This window comes from Vombatus ursinus, unplaced genomic scaffold (genome assembly GCF_900497805.2).
Source record: "Vombatus ursinus unplaced genomic scaffold, bare-nosed wombat genome assembly UNPS02014798.1, whole genome shotgun sequence".
In the NCBI taxonomy this organism is placed as follows: Eukaryota; Metazoa; Chordata; class Mammalia; order Diprotodontia; family Vombatidae; genus Vombatus; species Vombatus ursinus.
This window is the reverse complement of record NW_020954576.1, coordinates 12768503-12784282: the sequence shown is the minus strand read 5'-3', so window position 1 is coordinate 12784282 and position 15780 is coordinate 12768503. Positions and strand designations below refer to the sequence as shown.

Here is a 15780-nt window from a genome sequence, read left to right as displayed (position 1 = left end):
AGACAAAAAGGAAACTTAATCTCTCGATTTCTGGTAGTTGGTATTAGGTAATAGGCTATTTTTAAGCGCATTAATTTAAATGAACTATTTAAGTCATCACATTAATGGTTATAGAAACTTCCTTTTAAGCACAAGGAAAAGAGTGAGTTTATAAGCAAGACCTGGCGGAAAAATTAATTAACAAGCAATGCAAGCATTTTGTTTTAATGTAACACCTTAAATTTTTATTTTATTGCCTTTCATGACTCATAAGGAGAAAGGAGTTTAAAATAAAGTTGTCTATTACTGGAGACAAATCAAAAGTAGGGTAGACTTCAGAGGTTTCTTGGAGAAAGGATAGAAGAAAAACTCAACTATTGAGGTTCGCTTTCCATAGGTACATGCTTCATTTACATAACCTGTGCATGTCAAGAGAGAGAGTGTGAGAGAGTACAGAAATGTAAGTAAAAAGTTGTGTATTTCAAGTTCTGTGAATCTCATTTAATATTACTGCATTCTGATATCATTTTTGTGTTACCTATGACCTCAAAAGTATGTACGCATTTCACATTTCAGTTGTATCCAACATGACCCCATTTGGGGTTTCCTTGGCAGAGATACTGCAGTGCTTTGTCATTTCCTTTCCCAGTTCATTTTACAGATGAAGAAACTGAGGCAAGCAGGGCTAAATGATTTGCTCAGGCAAACACGGTAAGTGTCTGTGGCCAGACTGGAACTCAGGGAGATGAATCTTCTTGACTCCAGGCTGGGCACTCTATCCACTGTGCCACCAAGCTGCCCACAATCTATGCATAGCATTGCTAAAAACTATAAAGTACTATATAACTTTAAAACTATTATGATCATACCAATTTCAAAGAGAAGTTGAAAAGCACAACTAGTTGACCAGTAATACTCTAAGATTGTTTAGCCGGCTATTTCAGATTAATGAATCTACACTCCAAAGTGTCTAATGTTGGAACAAAGGGAGGGCATTAGTTCCTTTGTACAGTGTTTAAACCAGCCTTGGCATAGAGGTCGAATACTTAAATTGTGCAGTCTCCAAGATGGAAAGATAAGCAAAGTTATTATTTGAAAATGTCCTTTGGAAATATGTCCATTAGAGGAAATTTTCTATACAAGTCACTGAAGATTGAGCTAAATACATGCTATTTTTTGAAAACTGAGAGGACACACATTTGATGCTTTATAAATAAGTCAAATCTTTTATACTTACTGAAATCTGCATGTCAGTCTATCAGTACACATTTATTAAGGATCTAGTACATGCCCATGAACTGAGTTAGGTACTAGAGGTAAGAAGAAAAATGAAACATTGCTTCTTACCAAGAGTTTTGTTTTACTGTGGGATATATTCCCAGATAAGTAAACACAATTTATAAACAAAATTAATGCAAAATGATTTCGGGAGGGGTGGGGGCAAGTAGTCTTAACAACTAGAGGAATCAGGAAAGCTTTTTTTTTTTTTTAAAGGAAGGTCATTTCAGTTGAATCTTGAAGGAAGCAAAGGTTGTTCAAAGAGGCAGAGATGAAGAGAGCATTCTAGATATGGGTACCTGTCTAGGCCAAAGCAGGGAGGTTGAAGATGGTATGTTGTGTATAAGGAATATGAAGGAGGCCAGAGAGGCTGAAGGCAGACTGAAAGGCCTTCATGCCAAAGGAGTTTGCATTTTATCCTAGAGGCAATAGGGACCCATGGAAGCTTCTGAAGCAGAAGAATGATCTGCTCAGTCCTGTGCTTAAAGGAATATCATCTTGGCCTCTTTCTGGAAGATGGCCTGGAGATGGCAGGGAGACCAATTAGAGATGATAGCAGAGGTCAAACATGAAGGGTTAAGGGCCTTAGGATAGTTATGGTGTCAATGGAAAAAAAGGGAATAGATGTCAAAGTAGAGGAAAGGGAAGGCAAGAGTAGGGAACTCAGCAATAAACTATCTGTTGAGTGGATTTCTGAAGTTAAAGTATTTTCATCTCTTATCTGTTTTTCCTCTGAATATGAGTCACATATCACTGAATATTTAATACTGTTATGATATGATGAAAATGATTGTTCTCAATAGTAAGACCTTCCACAGGATTATTTGGAAAGCAGTGGATTGCTTTGACTTTCTAAATAAATTTCCAAGTACCATCTGTTTTGCTTCTGCAATATAAGGATCATGGGACCTTTTAATCTGACTTGTAGCCAAAACCTATAGGTGTCTCTCCATTAAAAATATGAGTTTCTTAAGACCAAAGACTGCCTCTTTTTATTGCCACCACTTTGAATATTGTTATTTCTTAATCAATGCTTTTTTGTTCATTCACTCATTCAAAATAAGTCCTTATATAAAGATTAAATATTAAAAACTAGTATTGATTTTTAGATAGGCCATAATTATGATTATATGAAAATTTGTTATGATACCAAACAACACAGGGTAGTTGGAGTATTACAGGGAGTCTGAATCTATGATTTCATTGATGTAAAGAACTCCTATTGTGGAAATTTCCTTCACAAATGAACATTGTGCAACAAATCTGTAATTTATAGTTTTAAAGGGTTTCCTGGGGCATTGAGGGTTAAATGGCTTGACAATGGTCACTCAGGTGATATATGTCAGATGCCAGGTCCTACTGTCTATTTTCTTGACAACATGGGGGACTGTGGCTGCTGAACTGAAGGTAGCTGCTTTCAGGAACATCAGGGCAAAGTTTAGAAACAGAGCTACCAGTGAATAGCAACAGCAGATAGCACCTACTAGGAAACTAAATTATAATTTTGACAATTAATTTTGATGTGTCCACTGCCTTCATATGAACTGTATGCAAGATCTACCTGAGGTGGCTATGATGTTGTTAAAATACATAAATTCATGCCCACAAACAAAAATACATACAAATTAATATCTTTATATAAGTACACAGTGCATAGAGTCTGATTTGTGGAGCTTAGTCACTTCTTTGTTAAATTTCAAACTGAAGTGATATATAGTAGAAGCACAACTGTTTATCTAGCACATCTGTACAGTAATGTAATCACTGTCAGGTTAAAATGCTGCAAGGGCCCATGCTGCATATACATGATATGGTAACAGAGATGGATGGCTTTATGTCTGCAGAGGGTGCAGAATCAACAGTCTAACTCGAGATGTATATAAAAAGAGACATTGTAATATGATGTAAACTAGAATTAAAAACTATAATGAAATGGAGAAAAATGTCTGGAGTGCTAAAACCCTCATTTCTCCTGTGTGAAAAACATATCCTTTTGTGTAATTCAGCATGGATTTATCATAGTGTGAATATTTAATAAATAATTTTAATGATGGCAGAATGAAACATATTGGAGGACATTACTATTGCTATTTATACAAAGAAACTTAAGATGTGACTTAAAATTAAATGGTTATTGGCATATTTAACTGGCTACCAATCAGTACTGGCTTAAGAAAGACTGGATTCAAACTGCTAACATATTAAGTATGAATTAGGTTTGTACCAAATCTACTACAGTTTATTCATTCAGCTTAAGAAGGCTTAAATGTTAGGCCTAGTTAGAGACAGGCACATCGTGAGTGCTCAATAAATACTTTTATTTGTGACCATTTTAATTTGTAATAACTTAAGATTTTACCAGCATATAAACTGTCACTTATGAAAATAATAGGCAGCAAGTTAGACTTTCCAGCCATCAATGAACTAAGAAACAGTAAACACTATACCAGAGGTCTAAAAATTTTCTAACTGGCTTGATGTTAGCCAAGCTAATTCTCAAGGAACAAACTTGTTCAATATTAGATCTATCTCTTAAAGAACCCTAAAATAACCTAACTAGGAAAAGTTGAGGAACATAAAACATTATGTACTGCTTTAACTCTAACCACTCTTTAAAAAAAAACAGATTTTTACCACAGTAATTCTGTGAAACAGAGATGCATTTGGGGATGTTCTGTGAGTTTTTGTAAAATAAAACTGGAAAGTATACTATTAACTTAAAGGATATTATTTTGATAACAAAACCATGAGGGATAAAATATTCATTCTTCATAATGTTGTTAATGAAAAATTATAAATTGGTATAAATTGAGAAAAAAATAGAAGACAAAATATTTAAAGCTAACACATCCTTGTAAATGGGTTTACCACAATGCAACATGATATATCCAAATTACAGATTAAAATGAGACAAGGTAAAGAAAACATTTTGCAATCATAAAATCTTAAATGTGAATTATTATCAGTGCTGTTAACCTTGTTTTCACCAAAACCAGAAGTTTTTAAAGAATCATTTAATTTAGAAGAGCTCTCTCAACATAAGTTTACCAAAAAGCTCCATGCATTTTTAAACCTTCATGTTTATGCACAAAATGAGCTTAAAACCCAGTCTGATATTTGATAATGCCTTTAGATTATTTTGAAATTTTAGTGTAAAAGGCAGACAAAGAATAAAAATGAAAAAATTTTAAAACAACTGCTATTTCAGGAATATATAATTAAGATAAACTTCAATTTTCTATTGGCAATAATTAACCACAAAGTGGTTCATTAGGAGAGAGGAGTAACATTTTTCACAGGTTTTTGTTTCCAGGACATTAAATGTGCAAGTAGAACTTTGAAAAACATTCCTGATCATATATCTTCTATGTATAATTTGGTCCAATTCAATTTCTATACAGATTGAGATATATATTCCACAGCAGAAAAAATAGTGAAAACACAGAGGCAACATCTTCCACTAATGCAATTACAAATGGAATTTAGAAAGAAGAATACTGTGTTTTTAGGCTTATCACAATTTTCTGAAGATATAGCACAGGTTTTGAGAATTCTAATGAAAGAAGAAAGCATCTAAGAATGCAATGAAATTAATATTAATGCAAATTTTTGTTTGGAACCTTTTTTGGCTGCTAAGATAAACAAAACAAACAAAAATACAAAAGATGTAACATTGAGCAAATGAGTTATAAGAACAAGAAGTACATTTGCTTAGGAATAATTGGGGTTCTGGTAAGTACAGGTTCCAGGATTTTTTAAAAGAATGGTAATACTGGTAAGGGAGGAAGGGAAAGCAAATATAAGTTTCTAAAGTGACACAAGAAGAACTTGGGGAAAAAACATTATTATCAACTCATATGATAACAATATTCACATACTATAGGTAAGCATCACATGATGACATTCACAATCCCAGATTAGAAGCAAATACAGTTCTGACTGGGATACCAAAGTTAATAGTAACCTTGACATTTATCATGTCATTTATATGTAGACAAAAAAACAGTTAAAACTTCAACATCAAATGGAGAAGTTAGTGATTATAGAACACATTTTAGACATCAATGCCTTCCCTTCATTTACTTAAGAGTAGAGATGAGGCTTAGAACAAATATCTGGCCTGTAAAAAGAAAGGGGCAAAAAGCACATAGTAGGCATTTGATAGATAATTGTTCAATTCAACAGACATTTGTTGAGGATGTACAATGTACACAGAATTTAAATTACTGAAAAAAGTCTACTCAGTTTCATAAAATTTGTTGGTGAGATAATTTGTATGCAGTAAAGTCCCAGTCACATGATTGCTGCATTACTGTTATGTGAATGTGGTTTGCCAGGGAGATTGTAAATAAATGAACCATCCAAGGATCCATATGTTCTCCTTCAGAAATAAACACTGCATGGGCCTAATGCCCTGAAAAGATATTGCTAACACTAATACATTTGGATTCTTTGTTGCATCCTTTGAGCATACAAATTGTTTCAATAAAGTGATCATATGAAAGGAACATTTAGGTGTAACATTTAAGTGGACTGATTATGTCCATAAGTCACTGATTAATATAAGAGCACAAATGATAATAATCAGCTCTTGGTTGATCAAATAAAGTGAACACTGGAGATACCAGTTAATCTGATTCCTCCTTCTGACATAGGGAAGAATCTGGATTCTCAAAGGCTATGTCAGCGGAATTCAAACTCCGACAGCTCTGACCCAAGTTGGAAAGGCTGTAAATACAGGTCCAGCAAAAGACTATGCCATCATGGCAGCACAAGCTTAGAGCAGTGTAGAAAGGCTCATCACCAGAAAGCTGGTCATTAGATAATCAATGTGGTTGATTATAACCACTGATGGAGGCTGTAAGGGATCAAGTATGAGAGTTTGCAATCTATATGAGTGGAAGAAGTAATCATAATGACAAAATCAGATACCTTTTGAAATACTGAAATAAATATAACCATGGTTGTAAAAGTTCATTTATGTCCCTAATAGCTTAATGACATTCTAAATCTGCTTCTTGTCTAATAGATGTATAGTTATCTTACATTAAAGGACAGAGAAGAAATATGTTGGCTTTCCAACATCAGGGAATTGAAAAGCTCTTAAATAACCAGAGCCGTGTGGAAAGAGAAAAGAAATAACAAGAGGTAAACTAGATCTCCTTTCTCTTCCATTCTGGATCTATCACAGATTTCCTGGGATTGCACAAATCAGTGCAGCCATAAAGCCACAGTAAATACAAAACAGAAATACTACAGAAGAACTACAGCACAAGTTCTATTTATTTATGTATCAACCATTGCAAAATACTGGGACCACCAAAAGAAAAAGAAAAAACATACTAAACAAAACAAAACAAAAATTAACTAAACAAAGCTTGCTGCTCTTTCAGCTAGTGTGACAATCATCGCAATTCCTGAAAGAACAAAGAACAGAGAAGGGTTGGCACAAGAACTAAAAGAAATTAAGAGTACACAATGATAACTAAAGAATCACTTCATTTAAGGAGTTAAATAATGACAAAATACACACACACACAAACTTTTACTCTTCAGGTGCTGTACAAGGCTGACATAAAGCTAAAAACAAGAATAAGACAAGTTTTTTTTTTTAATAATTACCACGCTCATGGGTGATGACTGAGGAAAGGAGGACAAGACATTTACAGTAGGTGAAAGAAAAGAAAATGGGGAAAAAGAAAAAAAGTTGAGTTTTATTCTTAAACTTTTAAAGCAGATATAACACATACTCAATATTGGTTTGGGCAAGTCATTTCTGTGCTAAAGGGAAAGAATATATACACCAAGTAAAACTCAGATAAATCATAAAAAAATATACTGACATCAGAATAACAACTCTCACAATAAAAAAGTGTTATTACTGAATTTGAAAGCACAAAATTAATCCTAACCTATATTCTGCTAACTAGGAAAGTGAAGACTTAGATGAGGACTGCATTGACTATACATTTTAGGGCTCTGAAATTTACTAAACTGACTAAAACATGTTTAATTAATTTGGGTTTAGAGTATCTTGAACATTCTGGGTAATAATTTGCTGTCAAACATAAAAATAGTCTAAAGCTAATCTATTTCTCATGAGAAAAGTCAGTGCTCTAGAATATACTCCCATGCTAGACTAGAATGAAAACATCTCCTCAAAAAGACAAGGGATCTAACTAATTGTTTTAACTTGCTGTGTTTGTTCCAGTCAGACAATCTAAAACCAGAGAGGCACATCAGTGTTGCCACCAATAATGACAGATATACATAAAAATGATGTAGGATTTACTTTTAAGTGAGTGAAAGTAACTTTAGAGAAGTAGCCCAGTAAGTACAGAGCAACGTGGATTTGGAGGCAGGGAAACTGAGGTTCAAATCCTACCTCAGTCAATTACCAGTTCTGTGACCTTGGGCAAATCACTTAACCTCTCTGTGCTCCAATTCCCTGTATAATGAGGAGGTGGGACTTGATGACTGCCAAGACTCTTTTTAGCTCTAAAACTGTGATCCTCTGCAATAAATTATATTTTGGCTTCTAGTTGATAATGAATGGAACTTGGACATTGAAATGTTAAGTGGAAAATGAAGGCAAAGGAGTTAATTTAATAGGAAGCAATGTTTAAACATGTACAATCTATGAACTTCAAAATACAGTAAAAATAGGCAATACATTCTTTTTTCTTCTTCCTAAGTAGAATTATATAGAAACATCTTCAATGGCCACAAATAATGAAAAGAGGAAATTCATTCTGGTTTGAAGATCATTCCTCCCAAATACCCAAGGATTCCAAACTAGAACACTGACAAAAAAAGAAGCTCATTCAAACCAAAACAAAATGGAAAAAAAACAGGATTTGATAAAGATAAATTAGTACAAAATCAGCCCACAAAGTAGGATTTTTTTAAGAAGAAAAAAACACCATAACAATGTTTTCTGGAGGAAAAAAAACCTTTTATACTAAATGCCTTCTAAAATGAAGATGCAGTTTCTCTCATCTCTAATTCTATTTATTACAAAAATTTTAACTTTATATATATAGTTATTCAATGAGACTGATGGTAATCTTTTATTTGTTGTATTTGTCAAATATTAAATGAAAATAACTTGGACTGTTTAAAACAGAACAATGACTTAATCTTTCTATCTCACAATTCTAGATTTATCAAGGGAAAACATGTAACACATAGAGTGAGTCAAAATAGGAATATTCATAGGTGACATGAACTAGCTGGGTCATTTGAATGCCAAAAAACTTTCTTATTTTGGCAAAGGATGATTCAAAGGATCTAACTTATCACCCTCTCTGACATACTTAGCATCGGCTTTGCAAACTAATGCTCTCATTTGCATTAATTTGGCCACTAAAGAATTTTCCTTATATATATCTTCCAAAGCATTCAAATAATAATATATTTCCTGGGGGGTGCGACAGAAGTATTCATCCTTTGAGATTCTCCTGTGGCTTTACAAACACCCTGAACTAAATGGCTAATAACTTATAGTCAACTTTCAAGTACCTGTAGTACTTGGGAATTTTCTCTATTACCTATCTCATTATCAGGTCACTTAGAGAAGGTCTGGAACAAAAAGAGTTGAATTACAAATAGAATGTGATTATAAGAAAAAAAGTACATATAATATATAAGGTACCTATATGTTTTAGTGTTTATGTCTATATTTCAAAGCCAAATATAGGTTAGCCATTCATTATCATTACTATTAAGGTATCTGCTTCTTTCTGGTAGCATGTGTAATGGAGAGTTGACTCCATGAAATAAGCTATATAATTTCAATGAATTGGGAAAAAAATGATTAGAATTTTTTTCTTTTCATCTGTGAATACCTGATCCTTCCTCTGTCACCATTCCAAGTCCTTCTGCTTTGTTTTGTCTCTCAAATGCATTGAGGTCAAGGACACTGAAACAAATATAACAATAATGGACAGAAATATTTAGAAAATCTGTAAATACAATATTGTGATTTCAAAGTAAATATTTAAAAATATAGTATGTCTTAAAGTTTTCAACAAAGCATGAAAGAATTCAAATCAATTTAATTCAATAAACATTTATCAAGTCTCTACTAAATGCAAGGAACTGTGCCTATGTACTATGGATGCAAAGGTAAAAAAAAAAAGATAGTCCCTACCCTCAAGAACCTACGAAAAGTGTGGTCGCAGCAGTATCCTAGTTTTTCCACCCCTAGAATTTAAGCTTGTTTTTCCTTAAAAGGTATTGAAATCATCCTTGAGACTTAATTGGCTCAGGGGCCTAAAGGCTGAAGATATTAATATCACTTCCTGAACCCTGAGAATAAAACAGCCATAAGGAGTTCCAGGTACCCTCTCTTGTGCCTGGTGGACAATGGGCAACTCAGGCAAGGAAGCTTTGCTCAGCTTAATCAATTTGAGGTGTCCTCAATGCCTATCCCTGTTTAATATCCTTTTCACGTTATTGCTAAGTAAATCTCTGTTTGTTAACTATTGAATGCCCTATGGGGGTCTCATTTTATTCTAATATCGACCCTAAACTTCCAGGAGACTGGCTTGAGTTAGGTCCAGCACAGAAATTTGCTGCTGGATGAAGATGGAAAAAAAAAAATCACCAATTATGCTGACTAGGTCCACCACAAATTTATGTAACATAATCTCAGCTGGGGCCTTATTGCAGCAAGACAATCCTTTTACACCTCCCCATTTGAATCACTATCCCACTCACCACAGTGGCTTTTCCAAACCTTTACACCCTTTTTAACACTTCCCATGGCTCTTCCTCCCTCACCCTTCCAGCTGAGACCCTTGCTTCATATTTCATTGAAAAAATTAATTCCAATCACTGAAAGGTTACTCTTCTCCCCTCCTCATTTCACATCATTCAGATGTCTCTTCCTTCCTACATTGTCTCTTCCTTCATTTGACTCACATGAAAAGGTGGCACTTCCTGTGAAGGCAAATCCCTCCACATGAACAAGTGATTATATTCCATCACATCTTCTTAGCAGTTTGTCATCTCCACTCTCACTAATCTTCACTCTCTTTCTGTCTACTGGCTGCTTCCTTGCTGCCTAGAAACACTCCCATGTGTTCCCCATCCTCAAAAACCTCTGTATTTGATCTCTCCATTCCCACTAACTATTTCTGTTTGCAAGGCTAAACTCCTTGGGAAGGCCATCTACAATCAGTGCCACCACATCCTTTCCTCTTACTCTCTTCTTAACTCTCTGCAACCCAGTTTATGATGTCATAATTCAACAGCAAGTCCTCTCCAAATTTAACATTGATCTCTTGTTGTCACATTTAACAGCCTCTTCTAAATTCTTATCATTCTCGACATCTTTGCAACCTTTGACTCTGTTGATCTCCCTTGTGTCCTTGATACTCTGTTCTCTCTAGGTTTTTATGATAATGTCTTTCTTGGCTCTACTTCTACCTCTCTCCAGTTGTCCTGATCTATATCTTGCTACTGGACTCAGATGGCTCCAGAGGAGAAAGTGAGGTTGGTGACTTTGCACAGCCCTCCCTCACTTAAATTCAATTCATTTGCAAATCATGCTATCACCTTCCTGATGTCATGGTCTTCTTTGAGAACAAAGGACAAACATCAGTGACTCCCTTTCAATCTCTTGATGGATCTTGCAAACTACAAGGATTCCCCCAAGATTCTGAATTAGGTCCTCTTTCCTTCTCCCTCTGTGCTATTTTACTTCATGATTTCATCAGCCACTATGGGTCCAATTATTAACTCTATGTAGATGATTCTCAGTTTTATTTATCCAGCCCTAACCTCTATCGTCACCTCCAGTCTTACATCTCCAACCCTCTATCAGACATCACGAACTGGGTATTCTGTAGACATTTTAAACCTGGCATGTTCAGAACTGAACTACTATTTTTTTCTCTAACCCCAAAGACCTCCCCTCTTCCTCATTACTATTGAAGATACTGACAACCTAGGTGTCATCCTCCACTCCTCACTCTCTAACTCTCAACTCCCATATCCAATCAGTTGCAAAGTCCTGTCAATTCTAACTTCATAATATCTCTCATATATGCTCCCTTCTTTTTTCTGAAACAGCCATCAGCCTGGTACAGACCCTCATCACCTCATGCTTGGATTATTGCAATAGTCTTTTGGTTGCTCTCCCTGACTCAAGTCCCTTCCCACTCCAGCTCATCCACCAGTCAGTTATCAAAGTGATCTTCCTAAAGCACAGGTCTAGTCATGTCACCTCACTATTCAACAAACTCCAGTGGCTCCCAATAGCCTCCAGAAGAAAAAATATATATAAAATCCTTTCTGGCTTTTAAAATCCTTAATAACTTGACCCTTTCCTATCTTTCTGGTGTTCTTATACTTTACTCCCCTTTGTGTGCTTTATGATCCTATGACTGGCCTCTTTGCTGTTCATCACACAAGACTATCTCTGTACTCATTGCCTTTTCACTGTGTGTCCCCCAGGCCTGGATATCTCTACCTTCTTATCCCACTTTATGCAAAAAGCCTTTTCTTGTCATCCTTAATGTTTGTGCCTTCCATCTACGATTATCTCCAATTTATTCTCTATGTATTTTGTTCATACAGTTATTTGCATATGGTTTCACTCATTATAATATGAGCTCCTTGAGGGCAGGGATTATTTTCACCTTTCTATGTACCCCCAATGCTTAGAACAATGCCTGGCACATAGTAGGTATTTAATAAATGCCTATTGACTTGATTTGACCTGACTCAACAAGATATATATGTACGTAAGTATGATACAAAATAGAATGTGATAGACAAAGAAGAAACATACACAAAGTGCTCTGGGGAAATTTGTAGTTGAGAGATCATTTTCAGCTCATTCTTGTAAAATCAGGGGGAAAATAATGATAATCATCATGGCCTAAAGATCTTCTCTTACTAAACAATGAACAAGACAGAACTAAATTACTGACTAACCTACTCTCTGACAATACCTTTAGTGGAAAGGTTTATGCAGACATTCTGCTAAACAAAGGGAAGTCAGACAACAACGTAAGAAAAATAAGCCTCCTTTCCTAGTCAAATGAAATCACAATACCTCTGAGTGGATATAAGATAGAAAAAAACCCTGAATATTAAATAAATTATTACAGTGGTTTCTATCTATGGTCTATGAAAGATTTTTTAACTAAACATTATATTTAATTTAGGATGTTTGCTTTACTTTATATAACATATTTTATATCAAGTTTTGGTCTCCTAAAAGACTGAAGTGGTAAAACAAATTAGGATAGTTGGTGACTTTCAAAATATTTTAATTGAAATGAGAATGAATAAAAATGTGAACAGATTTTTAAATTTCTAATTTGCAAATCAGTATTTATAAAAAAGTCTGTTCTCTGGAACCCTAGAGTTTGGAGATTAGAAATTCCATGAGAAAATGTTGTTACTTGTGATATTAAATCAAGTCAAGGGTATGACAGAGTGCTAGACATGGTGTCTGAAGAAACACCTCAAGTGTGAATCCTGTCTCTTCTACTCACTAGCTCTATGACCAAAAACAAGGCAATTAACATCTCTGAGCTTCATTTGCCTCATCTGTTGAACAGAAAATGTAAGTAGAATAATTCCAAATTCGCACCTAGATTTGCCTTACCTGCTTAATCTCATAGAAACTTATTAGACTTAACATGTAGCATGTATATGTAAATGCCCATTTTATTTGGTACACATAAATCTTGCCTTTCCAGAAGAAACTAAGAAAGTCTGTCTGTTAATGTTTGGCTTTCTCTCTCTGTAACGTGCCAAATCATGAAGCCACATTTGCTCAAAGATCTCTGTGGACACAAGGCTTCTGACAGTATCTTCTTTAATATATCTGTATTTGACTAAAGGATAAGAACTCTACCTCAATCAGCCACGAATAGCTCTCTTCCTGCTTTGCTTTCAAGAGAGCAGTCTCCTGTATATTCCTTATTACTTGGGCATTTGTATTGTATATCAAGCCTCATATTTTTCTTTTTCTTCCAGGAATGTGCACTCTGAGATGAGTGCTTGAGATCCCTTCCTTTTCTTTGCTTCTGGTGTCAGTAAAGGTCACTCACTTCTTCTCTCTGACATAGCTCTTCATATATGTGCAGTGACAGATATAATACCAAAGTACCATTATTGTCCTGAAATTCAAACTGAAAGGAATGATTTCCCCAGACACAGAGCTGTCTATAATATATACTTAACTATCTGTTAACTAGAGTGCAGTCCTTTGTGTGCCATGACTTGGAGTTGTTTTGAGGCTCACATGAGATGATGTATGCAAAGTGTTTTGCAAAATTAAAGTATTATATATTAGTTATTATTAATTTTCTCCAAAATCTTAAATGTGAAATCATATGAAGTTATGTACAAAAAATAAATTTCCTCTGTAACAGATTGGCTTAATTAGTTAATATTCTGTCCTTAAATTTTCCTAATCACCAATTTACCTTAGGGATATTATATACTCCTAAACATTGGACAGCATTTATGGGTTCCGACATTGAAAGTTATTCATTTTTAGTCTATGGCTCACAAATATAAGTTTTCTAAATGCCCTATAATACAGAATAAAGTATATTCTCTTTCTTCCACAAACTGACTCAAAGTCCTTTATTATTTTTTCTCCTTAGCTCCTATCACACCCTACCAAGTACAGCATCTTGTACATGGGAAAACAGTTAAGAAATGTTTGTTGAATTTAATAATTTACTTAGAAAAGCACAGCCATGTTACCTTCTATTTTCTTTTTTTAAAAGTCTACACTGTCTACTTGGTTGGGATGGGGAAGGCTGTTAATCTTCCCAGATAATGACTTTCCTATGACAACTGGATTTAGTCTGAAGTGATTTCCTCAATCTGTAATCTTTTAAAATCAATAATAATTTCAATAACATTAATATCTTTCTGAATAATATCCAAGATGACAGATTCCATTCTACAAATCTAATGTATTATAAAGGACTAGAGAAATAAAGAGCTGTGACCAAATTTTAAGTAATCTTTAGGCCATTAGCATATTTCAAATCAACTTCATTCAGTTGACAACTAATACAATTATAAGGTGATGCTTATACAGTTCAGGAATTATTTTTCATTCGATTTGTGTATAGCCAAAACTGTGCAGGTAGGATGCATTTAGTGATTTGGCTTATAGATAAAAATGAGTGTCTTTAACTTTTCAAAAAGTTTTCAAACAAATCTCACTTGTTTATAATAATAAATTGTGTGCAGGCAAGGCAGATAACATTATCCTAATTTTTTGGGTGGGGACACTAAAAAACAAAAAGTGGTGGAAGGCAGTGGCTAATTAATGTGCATAACAAATCTATAACACAAGTCTTTTAGGACCACTATTCTTTTTATGCCATTATACTGACTCAATTCAATAGCAAATTCGAGTCAATAAATATTTATTAGGTACTTATCTTGTGCAAAGTACTGTGCTAGGCTTTGGAGATTACAAAAGCAAAAATTACAACATTCCCTGCTCCCAAAGAGTATACATTACACTCAACAATAAGATCATTTCCACATTGGAAAGACTCATTTTAGGAGTCCGCTAAATGAGTGTTCAAAACCACAAAGATTGTGAACTTTAAGAAGACTGGATGTGACCTACATGAATTTGGGAAAATTAGTTAACCTTTCCAGGCCCCACTTTGTTCATCCTTAGAATAACAGAGTTAGACTAGACCTAATCTTCCACATAGATTCACAGACAGATGTGAAATCTATGTATCCTCTTCCTTCCTATATCTGTGCACTCTATGCCATCTTAGACTCTCTTTGTCCTTCCTGACTATATTGCACCATTTATCCCCACTCTTTAATCCATCTTTAATCTTTTCCTCCAAACTGGATTCTCAGGACTCTTCAACCACATAATGCTCAAGTTTCTCCTTTTCTTAATAAACGTTCCCACACATTCCTATCATCCTCTTTGCAGCATTTGACACTGTGTTCTGTCTTTTTAATGTTTTCTCCTTTTCTACACCTCTTCCTTCTTTGGCTTCAGTGGCATTGCATTCTTATAGTTCTCCTCCTTCCTCTCTGACCACTCCTGCCCTGGCCTCTTTGGTGGTTCTTTATTCTCCTCAGTCCTTTAAACACAAGTGATCCTTGTCCATATTTTTACACATTCTCTTACTCAGAGATCCTTTTCCATGTATTTAGTGATTATCACCCCATGCAGAAGATTCTCAGAGTTTTAGATTCCTAGCCCAAATCTTTCCTCAGAGCTTCAGTTTTCCAGCTGTTCATCCTCCTCCAAAGCCCGGCCTCACGCTTTAATTTCTGTTTTTATAAATGTGCCACCATCCTTTTAGCAAGCTCAAATCACCTTTGATTCTTTCTCTCAACCTCCACCTCCTCTGTAATAATTCTTTCATCCCTTCTCTCTACTCACATGAAAACCACCATACATTAGGCTTTCATTACCTCACCTAGATTGATTATAATAATTATAATAATCTAGCCTCATAACAAGTCTTTCTGCTTCTATGCTATCCCATTTTCACACTG

General features: G+C 34.7%; 1 protein-coding gene across 1 annotated transcript in view; it reads right to left on the bottom strand.

The window, feature by feature from the left end:
• The window catches only part of LOC114050041 (ryanodine receptor 2), an 811539-nt gene that overhangs the window by 83491 nt on the left and 712268 nt on the right, over nucleotides 1-15780 (bottom strand). Inside the window, exon 85 of the mRNA XM_027871576.1 lies at nucleotides 9105-9178. Coding sequence (XP_027727377.1) covers nucleotides 9105-9178 — 74 coding nt within the window. The remainder of the gene's footprint in view (nucleotides 1-9104; nucleotides 9179-15780) is intronic.